Here is a 19,330-nt window from a genome sequence, read left to right as displayed (position 1 = left end):
AGCTCTTGGTGTATACCTCTGATGTAGGCCAAAATGAGATGGCAGAATCCAATAGCTGCCAATTTAATTAGCCAGAAATCCAAAGCATTGCAAGTGTTTTTCAGAGCCGATGGTTGAGGAAATCTACAATCATCATTGCTTTTGTTCCCTTTATTCAGTAGTAGTGACTTTTTTTTACAAAACTTGCGCCGTATTCCTTATTCAATTTGCACCTATGAAAGGTTTTTGCTTTACTCCGTTTTTTGTTTTTTTTGTTTTTTTAATTGTTCATTCAACACTATAGTTGCAGATGTTCTATGTTAATGTTCATCATTTCTTACTTTTCGAAATATTGCAAAATTTTACACTCTTGTACTCCAGCCTCCTAGTGGAGTACGCAATCCCTCTAAATTTATTCACACAATTGAAGAATAAAGTGCAACATTTTAATGCTTATTGAAGGGTGCCTTTTAGACTCAAGGCATTTTTGATTTTGTACCGATCTATCAGACATTGGGCGATCTTTTTGATGAATTTGGCGCATAATCTGCTAGTGCTAAAATGAAAGCAAGACAAAACAAAAAAACTAATTAAACACAAATGATGAATCCGGGCCTTTGTGTTATAGAAGGGAACCTGTCGTGTTGTACATGCAGTCCGATCTGTGGATCACAGTATGGGGAAGTTGAGCAGAATAATATATAGGTTTACAGGGAAACATTCAGTATAACTTGTATTTTATTCATTCAAATCCCTGAATTTTGTATATAGGAGTCCAGTGAACTGTCTTAGTCAGTGCTTGACAACTATCTCTGCATGCACAGTTATACAGGAGAGACTGTCAATCACTGGTAGGACCGCCCACTGGACTCCTATGCATATAAACACCTGTGATTTCAATGAGTAACATGCAAGTTTTACTGAAACTTTTCCCACAAAAAAAATGTGTATCCATCAGACCAGCCCTTCCTGCTTTAGAACTTGCGACCTGGAGATCAGATACCATTTTTAACATGACCGGTTCTCTTCAACTATTAGTGATGACCTTTGAAAAGATTAAAACTGATAATTTTGGTACCATAGGCAGGTAGACCGGAGAAGTCAACCTTTTATATCTGTGAGAATGTCTCTGGCTAGAATTTGCTGTGAGGAAGGCAATAATATTTGACCTGTAAACTTAGTATTAACACTTTTTTTTAATTTTTAACTATTTTTCAGCAGAAAAATCACTCAGCCCCTAGCAGCCCTTTTAGCAGTGGTAAGTATGAGCTTGTACACCCATCACACTGGCTGTTGTCCTGTATATATGATTCACTAATTCTTGATTTTTGTTCTAGGCAAAGAAGATATAGTAATTAAACAAAATCTTGTTCTAAACGCTGATCCACAGGTAAGGACTGTGAGGAAAAAACCCGCAATGTTTGCTTTGTGATTGTCCAACTGGGTTTCAGGCACAATATCCAACAAAACTTCTCCAAAATTAGGTTAAAAAAGTGTGATAAATACCCTGTAAGGCTGTAAAGTCCGGAGTCCTCCTATTTGTAATATGCAACTTCTGTATTGCTGGCAGGTGTACCAAAAAAGTTCTATGGTAATGTTTGGTACTCTTGGATGACTTCTGATACCAGAGTTGTTTTGTGTAGTTATCCTGCTACATGATACATTCTGATTACTTTTATACCCTCTGTACAAGTTATACAAGGACATACAACTATTTAGTGATGGATAACAATAATGGCTGTAGTTTTGACAACTTTTTTTTTTTTTTTTCTGTGTAGCTTGTAGCTCACCTGCCGGCCAGGTCACAGCTGCGACCTCTGGAACTTCCTGGGGAAAAGGCTGACCAGCGCCAGGAACTAGAAACCATCCGCCGATACTATGAAATGGCCAGGGATGAGACTGTCAAGCTGCAGCAAGAGCTTTCAAGGAGGTCGTCAGAGTGTGTAGCTCTAGCATCCGAGCGGGATCGGAGTAAAGTTGAGTCTGACAAGCAGATCCGTCAGCTAGAAGAAGCGCTCCGTGATGTCCAGAAACGCATGCTGGATTCTGAAAGCAAAGTGAAGCAGATGCAAACACATTTCTTGGCACTGAAAGATCACCTAACACAAGAAGCGCTAAGCGGCAGCTCTCGTGCCGAGGAATTGCAGGAGCAACTTCGGGAGATAAAAACCAAATACGAAGGTGCATCTGCTGAAGTCGGAAAGTTACGTAACCAACTTCGGCACAATGAACTGCTGGTGCAGGAACTGCGCAGGGAAGATGGACGCTTGCGTAAGGAGAATCGCCGCTTACAGGATGCATTTGCCGTATGTGAGGAAGAAAAGGAACGTGCAGAAAGAAGGGCCCAGGAGGCTGGAGAGCAGCTAGCCCTGGCTGTCACCACAGACAAGTTTGAGAACATGAGATGTCTTCTGACAAATGAAGTAAATGAGAAGTCGCGGAGCTTAGAGGAGACTGAGCAGGAACTGGCCAAGGTTAGAGATGATCTTGAAAATGCCTACAAAGAAAAGAAGAGGTCAGAAGCAAAGTGGGACATGCTCAAGAAGGAGTTTGATGAACTTAAAGTAAAGAATAGTATACTTGGACGGGAAGGAGAAAAGTTGCAAGCAGAGAAAATTCTTCTGCAGAGGCAAATTGAGGATTTAAAAGGAGCGATGAGAAGTCAACATGTCCCAGCACAACTCCATGCAGAGACCAAGAGAGCTTGTGAGGAAACGATCGCTTTACTAAGCCAGAAATTGGTGGAGTCGGAGACTAGTAACAGGAAGGCAGAGCAGGAACAAGAGCGACTGTTGGGCGAGAGCAAAACTTTAAAGGAGGGTATGATGCTTCTCCAATCATCCACTACTTCCCGGGAGGAACATGAGAAAAATATGAAGGAAATGCAGCTGAGGATCAAAGAACTGGAGAAACAACTAGCAGACGTGTCTAAGAAATGTGAGGAGGAGGCAAAGAAAGCAAATTCTCTTCTGTCAGAGAATGCAAATCTGCGGGAAAACCACATCCCCCTGACTACACATCTGCAGACTTCTGCCTCACTGACTGCTGAGTTAGACAAATCCAAAGCTGAGCTGGCCCGGATCAGGAAACAGCAGGAAAGTGAGACAAAAGAGATGACAATGGTTCGGGCAGAGCTAGAGAGACTTGTTACCGCACAAACCGCTCTGCAAGCAAAGCTGGACAGCGAGTCTACACTGAACTCTGACTTGGAGAAACAGCTGAAGAGTGAGGCTGTAAAGCAAACTGAATTGCAAGAAAAGCTGAAATGTGAGACTGCAAAGACTGCAGAAATGCGGGATCAGGCATCCAAAGAGGCAGCTACTCGTGCAGAATTGCAGTCCCAGCTGCACAATGTGAAGAAACAGTTGGGTTCTGACTACGTGACACAAAAAGAACATGAGGAGAAAGTGTCAGAGCTGCAGAAATGCAAAGGACAGATAGAACAAGAGTATCTGCAGGCACATGCCTGCTACCAGCGTGAAAAAGAGGAGGTTAGGAAACTGCAGGCAGCTCTTGGAGAGCAGAGAGCAGAATTGGACACATTGCAGCACTGCATTACTGAAAAATACGCCCCTCTTACCAGTATTGAGGAAAAGGAGAAAAACTTCCAGGCAATGAGAAGTGAGATGGAGTCTGAACTGCAGAAGCAACGTCGTCTGGCCCAGACATCACAAGATGAGCTTTCCAAGCAGCAACAAGTAACTTTAAATCTTAGGAAAGAACTGGAGCTTGCAGAACGTAGCCTAGCTGAAGAACGCATGTCTCGAAAGCAAGAAGAAAGCGCAATGCTTACTGAACTGGAGGGCCTACGATGCTGCTTAGAGCAGCTACAGAAGTCACAGATGAACTCTGAGCAGAAACAACATGAGTTGCAGGAAGAGAACCTGCAGGCCAGAAAGAAGCTGAAGGAAATGCAGGAAAGTCTCAGCAGTCAGTACATTCCTATAGAGAGACACAATGAATTGCAAACCACATTGAAGAACACCAAGGCAACTCTAGAGGCTGAGCTTACTGCCAAAGCCCACCTGTGTGAGAAGATGCAGGAAAAAGTCCAGAACCTAGAACAGCAGCTGAAGACCCAGAAAGCTGCTTCTGTCCTCAGCTCCCAGCACGCTGAGGAAAGGGAGGCCTGGCAGAGAAGTACCGCAGCAGCCGAACAGAAGGTGAAGGAAAAGGAGGAGAAATGGCTCATGGCTGAGCAGGAAACAAGCATGCTCCGCGAGGAATTAAAGAAGACCCATCAAAATCTAGAGGAACTGGAGCGTTACAGCAGTAGGGAGAAATATGATTTTAGCGTGATTAAGACCGCTCTAGAACAGAGAGTGGCTCAGCTTGAGGAGACCGGCAACCGGTTCAGAGAGGACGGCAAACGTGCGTCTCAAGACCTGCAAGAGGCTCTGCGGCAGAGCGAGAAACTAAGACAAAAGAGCAGCGGTCAAGAACAAGAGATCAGTAAACTCACGGAGAAGCACAAACAATCACAGTCTACAATTGAGGGACTGAATGAAACCATCCAACGGTCAGCAGGGGACCTGGAAAGTAAAGACAAGCAGGTGAGGCAGGAAGGTTGTGGGCAAAAAATGTAGAGTTCTGTGTACACATACATGTCCCATTATACCATTATCATGTGGTGGACAGTACAACGTTGGTAGAATGATGTACCAGGAGCATGTCTTATTAGTAGATATGATATACTACATGGATCTAACATAATGTTTCTCCTCCTACGGCCAGATCCGCTCCCTTCTCAATGATGTGGACCGGCTGAAGCAGAGTTTGTCCCTGCTCCCTGAGAAGACCCAGTCTACCGAGACCCTGCAAAGCCAGATCAAATCTCTACAGTGCCAATTAGATGTAAGTGCCAACTCGTAGAATTAAGTTCGCTAAAAAAAACTTCCTGTGTATTTGAAAGGTCCTTTGAGAATAAATGTCTGAACTAAGTGAGGAAACCTCTTCAGTTTCCCTGCAGCGCCACCACTGGGGAGGTTTTACACTACACAATGCCTGTTCAAATGAATGGTTTATCCTGTAATACAGGACACTTTGTAACCAGTAGTCACTTTAGCCAAGAAATGAGGATCCCCATCTATTAACTTTTTCTATGGGTATTTAAAACTGGGTTCTCTATGGAAATGTTTGACTACAGCTGTGGTCCCGTATGCACACTACCGCTCCATTCATTGTCTATGGGACTGGCAGTACAGCTATCTCCATCAATCTCATAAACTGCGCATTGAGCAGTAATGTGCATTCGTAACCACTGCTTCATTCACACAGAGCACACAGGAGCCATGTTCTTGTGATCGGCAGGGTCCCAGAGATCATACATTAATCACCTGTCCTCATCATCCTTATATATAGCAACTACTTCAATCTGCAATCCTTATCTCATCACACTTCTTTTGTCACAGGACACGCACCGGAGACACCAGGAGATTATTTCGATCTATCGTGCACATCTTCTGAATGCTGTGCAGGTAAGCAGAAAATATAGACCATCATGGACATCTAATGTCCCCGTCCAATTAGCGTCCTGCATGCATTATATTACTTTTGGGTTTCTCATGCTAAAACATATTTTTATTTTTTTTACAGGGTCATATGGATGCCGATGTGCAAGATGCATTACTACAGATCATACACATGCGACAAGAACTTGTCTGCTGATCTCTTGTCAATATACCATCTATAAATGGGTGGGCTAGTGGGCAACAAACCTGTTGCAGGAGCCAGAATCCACATTAACAAATAATTAATCATGGTGGAAATAAAATTCACATACACAACACACACATTCTGCTTAGAAAGTGAGAGATACTGTAAAGATATGGAAAGATAATGTATGTAATAAGAGAAATATTGCAGGATAAAGAGAGGGGGGATGTTAGATGGGAGGATGTGAGCGTTGGCTTTTTCGGAGGGTCTCTGGAATGTTGGTTGAGAAGGAACAAGAATGTGATCAACCAAAGTTGGTTAAAGATGAGAGATATCCTGAATGATGGATATTCAGAATGACAAGCAAGTGTCCGAGATGGAACTTCTGTTGAAAGGGTAAGAAAGAAAATGCGTGAAGGACTAGAAATGTGGACACTGACGTGGCAGATTGGGTGAACATTCAATGGAAACTACAAGGCAATGTGAATAGATTTATATGTATCACAACAGTAACTAAAAAAAAAGTCATAGGGACCTGTGAAGTTGAAAATGGAGGTTCCCATTGTAATGCTTCAGGAATCTCAGATGCAAACTTTTTAATAACGATTATGGTATTTGAAATTTTATCTCCAGTTTTGAAAACCATTTCACGCTTAGAACATAATCTACATAAAAATTCAGCAACTTTGTAAATATTTTACTTATCTTCTACTGATCCTAAGATATAAGCTGCATCTTACTCTAGAGCTTCATTTATAATTCTGCTGGTGGTTGTTAGAAGCAGTCCACAAGTATGTTGACAGACACATTCTCAGCGGCTTTAATGGGCCTTTAATTATGCAATCGGACAATTGCTGTCCAATTACCAGCTCAAGCTGTGTACAGACATTGATCCAGCAGAGGATGCTTAGAGATTTAGCCCTGGAGCCTGTACGATTATGCATGCAGCTCTGGACTGTAATTCTGAATAATGTGAATGGGTTGTCCTGGATTAACAAAAATTTTTTGGAGATTGGGAAATGCCATAGAATAATAAATAGAGCGTTATTTACTAGCGCTAGTCTTCGATTATTGGCTGCAGAGGTGACCTATTGCCTATACAGGTGACTATTACAGCCAACCACTCACCACCGCGGTCATACTGCTAAGGCCAGTGATTGCTGCAGCAATTATTCTTAGGTATTTAATGTTCTATGTAGAATATTTTTTGTTAATATACCTTTTTTTTTTTTGTAAATCCATATTTTGTCTTTAAAGAAGTCAATCTAGTGCCTCTCCAGGCAGGTGACTCTACCAGATTTATATTTTGTCTGGACACATTGTATTTTAACTAATGCATTGTTTCGGGTCTCATAGTATTATTGATCCATTAATCATGGCTTAGTGCTATGAGACAACCTAGAGCTAAGGGTTTGCATGGGTAATTAATGGGCAAATCATTAGATCATTGCCAGATTCATAATTTTGTGCAATGCTTTGCAGCTTTTCTTACCGCCATCTTGATTCGTTGGCGTTGTGCATTACTTGGTGCCTTATAGATGTGCCCATGGTGCATTTGCTTTAGGCTGGGGCTACACGGCGTCTTTGGCCATGACACGCGTCATGCGACCTAAGCTCTCTAGGTGTCGTTGCTACACCGTAATAAAATGGGGTCGCACTGCGTGTCTGAGGGTGCTGCGACCGTAACAAGCAAGTCGCAAAAAATCCAACGAGCTTTAATAAAGTGTTGGTCGTTTGTTTTCGGCTGTTGGGCTTGTAAGTTCAACAATCTGTCATGTTTGCCACCTGCTTGAGTCCACTGCGACATCTGAGTGGGAACCAATGAATTTCACAGCATAAACTGTAAAACGCTGAGGTTTGGACAGATGTCAGATAGGAGACTGTGTCGTTTCGCAGAGCAGTGTGTTCAGTTAACCTTCTGTCACCCGAGGTATGGACTTGGCTGGCCAGGTTCACAATCTGCGCTTTTTAAAGAAACATTAAATTTTCTTATGCCAGTTTACACTTTCCAATATACGTTTACACTCCCAGTATATAGAGATAGAGTTCTATATTTATATATATTTTGTATGGATATTTTGATTCGCGTGCTTCCTCTGTGGAATCGATCAGCTGGCCTGAACTTTGTTCCATGTGATCTTGTTACGTAGTGTATAGTTCTTGGGGTGGCAGATCTGCTTGGTACTTATTCTGCTTTCTAGTTTAGCTAATGCCAATGTGTTTTCCATAGTGGATGCAGTTGTACACAGAGACGTAGGCTGTGGACTGTGTGGTGTCCGGACTTATGCATATCTACACTTCTTTTTGTGTACAGTGGTTCTGAACTGAATTAATATAAATTATAATAAACCTAGTTTGTGGGAAAATTCCTATTGTGTCTTTTTATTCAAGTGCATTTCTCAGACCATATGCAGAGATTCACATCCAATCCCATTACCTTTGGGCTACATCAGCTAATTCTGGGAATTCTCGTATTTCTATTTAAATGGGACAAAGCTTGCGTTACCAGCTAATCACAGATACAGAGCTCATTGCAGGACCGTGTCAGAGCTCTTGTCCAACCCATGATGGACAAGTCATCTGGGCCGTCCCTCACCCAGATCAGCCTGATTGACAGGACTCTCCCTATGTGTGTGTAAGAAAAGGCCTGTCAATCAGGCTGAGCTGGTCAGGGGGGATCCATCCAGATGTTCTCTCCGTGCCCAACTGGTTTTTAAACTGATTTCTCTGAAGGGAAATCCATCACAAGTTTGTTTTTTCTACCCCATCTGAGAGCAGTATGATGTAGGTGCAGAGACCCTGATTACAGTGATGTATCACTTACTGGGCTGCTTGCTGCAGTTTTAATTTTAAATACGGTTTTCTCTGCTGCAGGTCGAGCAGTTCTCTGAATGCTGAGCTCCATATAACCCCACCTACACAACCGACTTTAAAGCTTTTGTGCACACTGTGCATATGCAGAAAGCTGCCTATCAATGGTGGGGATGGGGTTGAACTATGAGGCAGCAGACCAAGTATTCCTCTAATGATGATCTTCTGCTGATAATACAGTGAGAAGATCACATCACTGGAATTAGGGTCTCCCGCCCAGACCCCCTACATTTTTCTGCTTTCAATTAGCACCACAATATTTTTGTAGCACACAGGTTTTACTGGTTAAGAAATTTCTCCCATCAGTGGAAAAGGGAAGGTGGTGGAGTACTCCAACATAATATATTGCCTACAAATGATTACCAAAGAGTAACCAAAAACCAACCCTAAATTATTATTAATATATAATTTATTTTCAAGAGGAATTGAAGGAAGATGAAATGGAAGAGGGAAACAGGACAACAACCATTGAATATACACCATTATATGTTCATTCAGATTCACCACATAAAGTACCAATAACAGCCAATACATATATATAGAAAAAAAACACAAAATTTGAGCTTGGTTTAAGTTGGCACACATGCAGCACATAAATGCATGTTTCACAATGGCCATGAATCAGAAAAACCTACAAGAAACAACATGAAAATAAACCCTGCTGGAAATAAATAAAAAGCAAGTGCATTTAAATCAAATAGGGTTCTTAGTATCACTGATCAAAAATAGTATGAAAGCTATCCCACCAGCGACAAGGTGAACATATAATTCATATATTTCATCTATCACTGTTATAGTTTTATACCAGGACGTCCTTACCCATTATGAAGTTATAAAGTAAGTCCAAAGCAAAAAAGATTCATTCTCATAATGTGACTGCCGTGTCTGAACAATAAAAATTGGACATCGCATACATTTCTAAGGAGCAATTTTTATGTAAGATTACATTCCCACGATGAGCTTTTTGGTGAGCTTCTGATATTGCAGGTTTTCTGCACTCATTAAGTAAGATAGGTTACTTGCATTTTTTTTAAAAATACACTGGATCAAAACCTCATCGTGGGAATTTAGCCTACTGGTAAGGAAGTAAAAAGCACTTGTCTCCAGGCCAAATGTGGCCAGATTTTGCCATTATTTTATTTCCACTGGGTATGCCTTTATAATGCATAAATACGTGTGTATATATGTATAAATATATATACAGTTCAGACCAAAAGTTTGGACACACCTCAAATATTTTTCTGTATTTTCATGACTATGAAAATTGTACATTCACACTGAAGGCATCAAAACTATGAATTAACACATGTGGAATTATATACTTAACAAAAAAGTGTGAAACAACTGAAAATATGTCTTATATTCTAGGTTCTTCAAAGTAGCCACCTTTTGCTTTGATGACTGCTTTGCACACTCTTGGTATTCTCTTGATGAGCTTCAAGAGGTAGTCACCGGAAATGGTCTTCCAACAATCTTGAAGGAGTTCCCAGAGATGCTTAGCACTTGTTGGCCCTTTTGCCTTCACTCTGCGGTCCAGCTCACCCCAAACCATCTCGATTATGTTCAGGTCTGGTGACTGTGGAGGCCAGGTCATCTGGCGTAGCACCCCATCACTTTCCTTCTTGGTCAAATAGCCCTTACACAGCCTGGAGGTGTGTTTGGGGTCATTGTCCTGTTGAAAAATAAATGATGGTCCAACTAAACGCAAACCGGATGGAATAGCATGCCGCTGCAAGATGCTGTGGAGGCCATGCTGGTTCAGTATGCCTTCAATTTTGAATAAATCCCCAACAGTGTCACCAGCAAAGCACCCCCACACCATCACACCTCCTCCTCCATGCTTCACGGTGGGAACCAGGCATGTAGAGTCCATCCGTTCACCTTTTCTGCGTCGCACAAAGACACGGTGGTTGTAACCAAAAATCTCAAATTTGGACTCATCAGACCAAAGCACAGATTTCCACTGGTCTAATGTCCATTCCTTGTATTCTTTATCCCAAACAAGTCTCTTCTGCTTGTTGCCTGTCCTTAGCAGTGGTTTCCTAGCAGCTATTTTACCATGAAGGCCTGCTGCACAAAGTCTCCTCTTTAACAGTTTTTGAAGAGATGTGTCTGCTGCTAGAACTCTGTGTGGCATTGACCTGCTCTCTAATCTGAGCTGGCCATCGTTACTTTAAGAAATGAAGGTCAGTCAGTACGAAAAATTGGAAAAACTTTGAAAGTGTACCCAAGTGCAGTTGCAAAAACCATCGAGCGAAACAAGGAAACTGGCTCACATGAGGACTGCCCCAGGAAAGGAAGACCAAGAGTCACCTCTGCTTCTGAGGATAAGTTTATCCGAGTCACCAGCCTCAGAAATCGCAGGTTAACAGCAGCTTAGATTAGAGACCAGGTCAATGCCACACAGAGTTCTAGCAGCAGACACATCTCTTCAACAACTGTTAAGAGGAGACTTTGTGCAGCAGGCCTTCATGGTAAAATAGCTGCTAGGAAACCACTGCTAAGGACAGGCAACAAGCAGAAGAGACTTGTTTGAGCTAAAGAACACAAGGAATGGACATTAGACCAGTGGAAATCTGTGCTTTGGTCTGATGAGTCCAAATTTGAGATCTTTCTTTCCAACCACCGTGTCTTTGTGCGACGCAGAAAAGGTGAACAGATGGACTCTACATGCCTGGTTCCCACCGTGAAGCATGGAGGAGGAGGTGTGATGGTGTGGGGGTGCTTTGCTGGTGACACTGTTGGCGATTTATTCAAAATTGAAGGCATACGGAACCAGCATGGCTACCACAGCATCTTGCAGCGGCATGCTATTCCATCCGGTTTGCGTTTAGTTGGACCATCATTTATTTTGCAACAGGACAATGACCCCAAACACACCTCCAGGCTGTGTAAGGGCTATTTGACCAAGAAGGAGAGTGATGCCTCCACAGTCACCAGACCTGAACCCAATCGAGATGGTTTGGGGTGAGCTGGACCGCAGAGTGAAGGCAAAAGGGCCAACAAGTGCTAAGCATCTCTGGGAACTCCTTCAAGATTGTTGGAAGACCATTTCCGGTGACTACCTCTTGAAGCTCATCAAGAGAATGCCAAGTGTGTGCAAAGCAGTCATCAAAGCAAAAGGTGGCTACTTTGAAGAACCTAGACTATAAGACATATCTTCAGTTGTTTCCCACTTTTTTGTTATGAATATAATTCCACATGTGTTAATTCATTGCTTTGATGCCTTCAGTATGAATGTACAATTTTCATAGTCATGAAAATACAGAAAAATCTTTAAATGAGAAGGTGTGTCCAAACTTTTGGTCTGTACTGTATGTATGTATATATATATATATATATATATATATATATATATATATATATATATATATATATATATATATATATATATATATATATATATATACACATACTTATACACACATATATATATATATATGTGTCCCTGTGTGAAAAAGTGTTTGCCCCCTAAACCTAATAACTGGTTGGGCCGCCCTTAGCAGCAACAACTGTAATCAAGCGTTTGCGATAACTGATAATGAGTCTTTTACAATGCTCTGGAGGAATTTTAATCCACTCATTTTTGCAAAATTGTTGTAATTCATTCACATTGTGTAACCATGCAAGACCGCAATCATACCTGTCAGTCCATGCTTCACTCTTTGCTCCAGTACCTGCTGTGTCCATGTCTCTTGTCTGATTGCTTAGGGCGTCGGCCCGACTTTCTGCTTGTTTCTTATAGCTACTGTGTGCACAGTCCTAATGCGTCCCCAGCCTATTGCTGTGAGTCACTGGATACTTAAACCCCCTCCACCCAGTGGGAGGTACCTGAGCAACACTTTCACTCAGTTTGTCTTTTGCAACTGAGGTACCAGGTCCTGTCCTTACTCTAGTCTGTCCGCCACCCTGGGGGCTCAGTACCCAGGGCCTTTTCCTGTACCTGTGACTTCTAGTCTGTTTCCTCCACCCTGGGGGCTGAGTTCCCAGGCTCGTTCCTGTCTGAACAGTGTCCTAGCCCGTTACTTGTCTCTCTCTGTCCGTACCTTCCCTTTGCCTGCAGTGTCTGAACCTGCACGTAACTCCAACTTGTTGTCTCTGTACTTCTGTTTGTAAGTTTTGTGTCCACTCGCTACTTCATTGTAAGTACCTTGTGTGTATCTGGTTCTGCTTGTCCCCTTTCCATGCCTCCATATCTACCTCCTGTGTTCTAACCATCTTCCTGTATTTTCCAGTCTGTTCCTTGTGTACAGAGCCCTGTCCTGTCTGCCTTCACCTTCTGCTCTGTTCTGTTTGTTCACCGCTCCGGCGGTTCCGCTCTGCTCCACTTGTTTACCGCACTTACAGTTCTGTTCTGCTCTGCTTGTTCACCGCTCCGGCGGTTCCGCTCTGCTCCACTTGTTTACCGCACTTACAGTTCTGTTCTGCTCTGCTTGTTCACCGCTCCGGCAGTTCCACTCTGCTTCGCTTGTTTACCGCACCTGCGGTTTTGCTCCGCTCTGCTTGTTCTCCGCACCTGCGGTTTTGCTCCGCTCTGCTTCTTCACCGCACCTGCGGTTTTGCTCCGCTCTGCTTGTTCACCGAACCTGTGGTTTTGCTCCGTTCTGCTTGCTCACCGCGCCTGCGGTTTTGCTCCACTCTGCTTGTTCACCACACCTGCGGTTTTGCTCCGCTCTGCTTGTTCACCACACCTGCGGTTTTGCTCCGCTCTGCTTGCTCACCGCACCTGCGGTTTTGCTCCGCTCTGCTTGCTCACTGCACCTGCGGTTTTGCTCCGCTCTGCTTGTTCACCGCTCCTGCGGTTTTGCTCTGCTAGTCCACCACACCTGCGGCTCTGTTCCTGTATCCCAGTCTGTACTGGTCCCTATCCAGCCTGCGTTCATACCTGCCAGTATCTGCCTGTCTGCATACCAGCCGCGCCTGCCAGAACCCACCTGCCTTCATACCAGCCTTGCCTGCTAAGTACCCACCTGCCGTCATACCAGCCGTGCCTGCCAGTACACACCTGTCTGCATACCAGCTAACCTGCCTGTTCCTGCATTCCAGTCTGTACTGGTCCCTGACCTGCCTGCGTTCCTACCTGCCAGTACCCACCTGTCTGCATACCAGCCGTGCCTGCCAGTACCCACCTGTCTGTATGCCAGCCTAACCTGCCTGTTCCTGCATTCCCCGGTGTGGGTCAACAGCTGCGACTGGGGTCTGACCTGGAGTAGCACCTGGTCCCTCCGCTCGGTTCCTCCCTGGTTCACGGAGTCGACTGAGCCGCCGTGCGACCTTGGTCGGACCGGGTTGATACTTAGTTACGCCGCTCCAGGCACTCCTCGGTTCATGGTACAGTGGGATCACTAATGAAGCTCACGCCAGTCAGTCCGGGCGAAGAGCGTAACGCATTGGAGGGTTTCCGAGCATGAACCGCCTTTTTAAGGTCATGGCACAGCATCTCAATCGAATTAAGGTCAGGACTTTGAGTAGGCCACTCCAAGTCTTAATTTTGTTTTTCTTAAGCCATTCAGAGGTGGACTTGCTTTTGTGTTTTGGATTATTGTCCTGCTGCATAATCCAAGTGCGCTTCAGCTTGGGGTGAAGAACAGATGGCTGGACGTTCTTCAGGATTTTTTGGTAGACAGCAGAATTCACGGTTCCATTTATCACTGCAAGTCTTCCAGGTCCTGAACCAGCAAAACAGCCCCAGACCATCACAATACCACCACCATATTTTACTGTAGGTATGACGTTCCTTATCTTAAATGCTGTTACTTCTACGCCAGATGCAAATTGTCTCTTCAGAGAGGAAGAGAACTATAACTCTAGTGCCACCTACAGGAAATAGCAATCCTCAAAGTCAATAGGGACTCTTCAACAAGCCTGATCACATGACTTCTTTTTCCTAAGCAGTGGTTTTCATCTTGGAACTCTGCCATGCATGCCATTTTTGCCTAGTCTCTTTCTGGTGGTGTCATGAATACTGACTTTAACTGAGGCAAGTGAGACCTGCAGTTCTTTGGATGTTGTTGTGGGGTCTTTTGTGACCTCTTGGATGATTCGTCGCTGTGCTTTTTGGGTAATTTTGGTCATCCGGCCACTCATGGGAAGGTTCACCACTGTTCCGTGTTTTCGCCATTTGTGGATAATGACTCTCACTGTGGTTCACTGAAGTCCCAAGGCTTTAGAAATTGCTTTATAAACTTTTCCAGACTGATAGATTTCAATTACTTTGTTTCTCACTTGTTCCTGAATTTCTTTGGATCGCAGCATGATGTCTAGCTTTTGAGGATCTTTTGGGATACTTCACTTCGTCAGCAGGTCCTATTTAAGGATTTAAGGATTTCTTGATTGAGAACAGGTATGGCAATAATCAGGCCTGTGTGTGGCTAGGTAAATCGAACTCTGCTTCCCAAAGATGTGATAAACCACAGTTAATTTATGTTTTAAGGAAGGTGGGGTAGGGGGCGGCGTTAATCACTTTTTCACACAGGGCCCTGTAGGTTTGGATTTAATTTTCCCTTAAAAATAAAGTCCTTCATTCCTTCATTTAATCACTGCATTTTGCATTTACTTGTGTTATCTTTGTCTAATATTTAAATTTGTTTTGTGATCTGAAACATTTAAGTGTGACATCAGGAAGGGGGGGGGGCAAACACTTTTCTCTATCGCTTCATTGGGGGAAACCATGGGTATATGCTGCTGCAACTAGGAGGCTGACGCTATGCACAAGAAAAGTTAGCTCCTCCCCAGCAGTGTACATCCCACTGACTGACAACAAGTTAATCAGTTTAGCTTGGTGTCAGTAGGAGGTGGACACGGGTCTTTCATTAGACCCATATCTACCTCAGTTTTCAGCAGCGTTTTTTGTGATGTTCTGTCCATTTCCTAGTGAGTCCGCATGTACAACCCGCATGTACAACCCGCATGTACAACCCGCATGTACAACCCGCATGTACAATCCGCATGTACAATCCACATGTACAATCCACATGCGTTTTTTCTGCCAGGGAGATGCAGAAACGCTCAGGAAAAATCCGGAGCATTTCTGCATTGTGGGCACTTAGCCTAACAATTTGCATGACAAGGCACAACATAACAGTAATTGGACTCCAAAAGGAAGGCCAGCACAGAAGGAAGGACCCTGACTCGCGTACTGTCTTAATCTTTTTTTATCATCAATGTCTATGACTATTTGTAACTTTGAATATTAATAAAATATTTTTTAAGCTTTCAAAACTCGATCTTGTCTCCTTGATTTTTGAACCTGTGTATTATCTTGTAACTTTAACAGACAATCAAACTCCTGAGATCACAGCAGCGTCTGCATTTCCTCAAGCAGCCAGTCTGGGAGAGTTATGTGGGCTAACAAGCTTGTGGAAACACTAAGGCTATGTTCCCATGATGAGCTTTTGGTGAGTTTTTGATATTGCAGCATTTCTGCAACTATTATGTAAATTAAGTTACTTGTATTTTGTTCATTGCGTTTTTGAGTGCATCTTTTTACGTGCATTATCATTGCGTTTCTGACGCTGCAATTTTTGTCTTTTTAGTACTTCTGTTTCTTCCCCTTCTCTCTCTCCATCCCAGTCTGTTATTTACATACAGTGGTGGCCAAAAGTATTGGCACCCCTGCAATTCTGTCAGATAATACTCAGTTTCTTCCTGAAAATGATTGCAATCACAAATTCTTTGGTATTATTCTCTTCATTTAATTTGCTTGCAAGGAAAAAAAAACACAAAAGAGAATGAAGCAAAAATCAAATCATTGATCATTTCACACAAAACTCCAAAAATGGGCCAGACAAAAGTATTGGCACCCTCAGCCTAATACTTGGTTGCACAACCTTTAGCCAAAATAACTGCGAACAACCGCTTCCGGTAACCATCAATGAGTTTCTTACAATGCTCTGCTGGAATTGTAGACCATTCTTCTTTGGCAAACTGCTCCAGGTCCCTGATATTTGAAGGGTGCCTTCTCCAAACTGCCATTTTGAGATCTCTCCACAGGTGTTCTATGGGATTCAGGCCTGGACTCATTGCTGGCCACCTTAGAAGTCTCCAGTGCTTTCTCTCAAACCATTTTATAGTGCTTTTGGAAGTGAGTTTTGGGTCTTTGTCCTGCTGGAAGACCCATGACCTCTGAGGGAGACCCAGCTTTCTCACACTGGGCCCTACATTATGCTGCAAAATTTGTTGGTAGTCTTCAGACTCCATAATGCCATGCACACGGTCAAGCAGTCCAGTGGCAGAGGCAGCAAAGCAACCCCAAAACATCAGGGAACCTCCGCCATGTTTGACTGTAGGGACAGTGTTCTTTTCTTTGAATGCCTCTTTTTTTTTTCCTGTACACTCTATGTTGATGCTTTTTCCCAAAAAGCTCTACTTTTGTCTCATCTGACCAGAGAACATTCTTCCAAAACGTTTTAGGCTTTCTCAGGTAAGTTTTGGCAAACTCCAGCCTGGCTTTTTTATGTCTCGGGGTAAGAAGTGGGGTCTTCCTGGGTATCCTACCATACAGTCCCTTTTCATTCAGACGCCGACGGATAGTACGGGTTGACACTGTTGTACCCTCGGACTGCAGGGCAGCTTGAACTTGTTTGGATGTTAGTCGAGGTTCTTTATCCACCATCCGCACAATCTTGCGTTGAAATCTCTCGTCAATTTTTCTTTTCCGTCCACATCTAGGGAGGTTAGCCACAGTGCCATGGGCTTTAAAATTCTTGATGACACTGCGCACGGAAGACACAGGAACATTCAGGTCTTTTGAGATGGACTTGTAGCCTTGAGATTGCTCATGCTTCCTCACAATTTGGTTTCTCAAGTCCTCAGACAGTTCTTTGGTCTTCTTTCTTTTCTCCATGCTCTATGTGGTACACACAAGGACACAGGACAGAGGTTGAGTCAACTTTAATCCATGTTAAGTGGCTGCAAGTGTGATTTAGTTATTGCCAACACCTGTTAGGTGCCACAGGTAAGTTACAGGTGCTGTTAATTACACGAATTAGAGAAGCATCAAATTTTTCAAACAGTGCCAATACTTTTGTCCACCCCCTTTTTTAGGTTTGGTGTGGAATTATATCCAATTTGGCTTTAGGACAATTCTTTTTGTGTTTTTTCATTGAAGACAAATTAAATGAAGATAATAATACCAAAGAATTTGTGATTGCAATCATTTTCAGGAAGAAACTGAGTATTACCTGACAGAATTGCAGGGGTGCCAATACTTTTGGCCACCACTGTATGTCTGAGGCTGTAAACTTGGGTTTAGGATTAATCCTATATCTGTAGGTTAATAGCATTTGGAGACGTGACAGGTTCCCTTTAGTGTACCCCCTTAATTCTGCCCCCTTTCCATACTGAGCCCCCTCTTCACAATGTTCCCCCACACCGTGTCCCCGTCATATTGCCCAATCCCTAAACTGTGCACCCTCTTCACACCCCTTCCTCTGGATACTGTCACTTTCTAGCTGGCCACTTTCTATACTTCCCTCACACTATGTAGTCTCTATACTGTGTCAGGCAAGATCAGGGACTCAGGTCCTGAGACATGTTTTGGCACCTATCATATCACTCAAACACTGTAACACTACAGATAACACAGTGATATGTCTCTGTGTGATAAGATAGTAGATAAAAGAAAAAAACTCTGAGAACAAGTAATGAAGATGTAACCCCCATTCCTATGTATCACTACTGATAAGTGATATCTCTCAGTACAGATAATGTAGTAGATGTCACCTACAGTCCTACATCACACCTCCTATAACAGTGATATCTCTCGGAGTGCAGATAATGTAGTGGAGGTCAACTGCAGTGCTATGTAATACCACAGATAACAGTGATTATACAGTGCTGCTCATCATTATTGGTACCCCTTTATTTTTTCATACACTGTACAATATCTTCAGAAATAAATGGAAATGCACCAAAGTTATATCTCCAGGATTTTTTAATTAGTGGTCCAAAGTAATACACCAATAAAACATTGTTTTCAACTTCCATGTTGCAATTTCAAAGAAGAAACAGAATAAACAGAATGTGCAGCAATAAAGGCACCCCTAATTAATACTTGGTTGCACACCCTTTGATGTTGCACACCCTTTGATTTGGAGGCTGACAGCCTCCAAATGTTTCTTGTAGCCATCTATAAGCTTCTTGCACTTCCCTGCTGTGTACTGTGTAATGGCTGTGTCTGACCTTGCAGGAACATGGTCTGATCATACCACATCTCCTGGGCAGGGGAGGACACAAAAGATGTTGTACTTAGTGGGATTTGACGGAGGACAACAGTGCTGCAAAGCAGTGCTAACCACTGAGCCATCGGGCTCAGTGTTTAGCGCTGCGGCACAGGGTATTTGTTAGTGAGAGACAGCAGAGGAGGCTGTTTTGATTTGCTTCACAATTCTTTCTATGGCTGCAGCAATATTTATCTAGGCCACTCAATTTACTAATTTCCAACTTATTTTAATGGTTTATTGGGTGCATTCAAGCATTGACTTCTACTACAGATGGTGAGGTCCAAACATCATCTTGGACTGTCTTGTGAGGTCCAGGGATTTTTTTTGGTCTTCCTGATGAGACCCCAGAAGAGAAATTAAGAAACCTTGCTTTACTCCATTCCAGCGGACGCTTAGCTTTGCATATGGTGATCTTGGTCTTATGTGCATCTGTTTGACCAAGGAAACCCACTTCATTAAACTCCTGACACTGATTTTGAGCAGATGTCACTTTAAGAGGATGTTTTTAACTCTGTAGTGAGTGATGTAACAAATATAAGACTTGTAAGCAGAGGGTGCTTCAGCGCTCAGTGGCTGTTTTTATGGTCTACTGCTTTATGACT

General features: G+C 43.1%; 1 protein-coding gene across 3 annotated transcripts in view; it reads left to right on the top strand.

The window, feature by feature from the left end:
• Positions 1–8,000, top strand: part of UACA (uveal autoantigen with coiled-coil domains and ankyrin repeats) — a 79,232-nt gene extending 71,232 nt beyond the window's left edge. For 2 of the 3 annotated variants that reach the window (XM_073653489.1, XM_073653491.1), the window contains exons 14-19: positions 1,198–1,237; positions 1,317–1,369; positions 1,758–4,532; positions 4,714–4,833; positions 5,391–5,456; positions 5,575–8,000. In XM_073653489.1, coding sequence (XP_073509590.1) covers positions 1,198–1,237; positions 1,317–1,369; positions 1,758–4,532; positions 4,714–4,833; positions 5,391–5,456; positions 5,575–5,646 — 3,126 coding nt within the window. In that variant the 3' untranslated portion in view covers positions 5,647–8,000. The remainder of the gene's footprint in view (positions 1–1,197; positions 1,238–1,316; positions 1,370–1,757; positions 4,533–4,713; positions 4,834–5,390; positions 5,457–5,574) is intronic. The other variant, XM_073653490.1, reaches the window with a different exon arrangement.
• The last annotated feature ends 11,330 nt before the right edge of the window (positions 8,001–19,330 follow it).

This window comes from Phyllobates terribilis, unplaced genomic scaffold, assembly GCF_046119375.1.
Source record: "Phyllobates terribilis strain yellow unplaced genomic scaffold, ASM4611937v1 Scaffold_11__3_contigs__length_659146591, whole genome shotgun sequence".
Classification (NCBI taxonomy): Eukaryota; Metazoa; Chordata; class Amphibia; order Anura; family Dendrobatidae; genus Phyllobates; species Phyllobates terribilis.
This window is presented reverse-complemented; position numbering and strand designations above follow the sequence as displayed.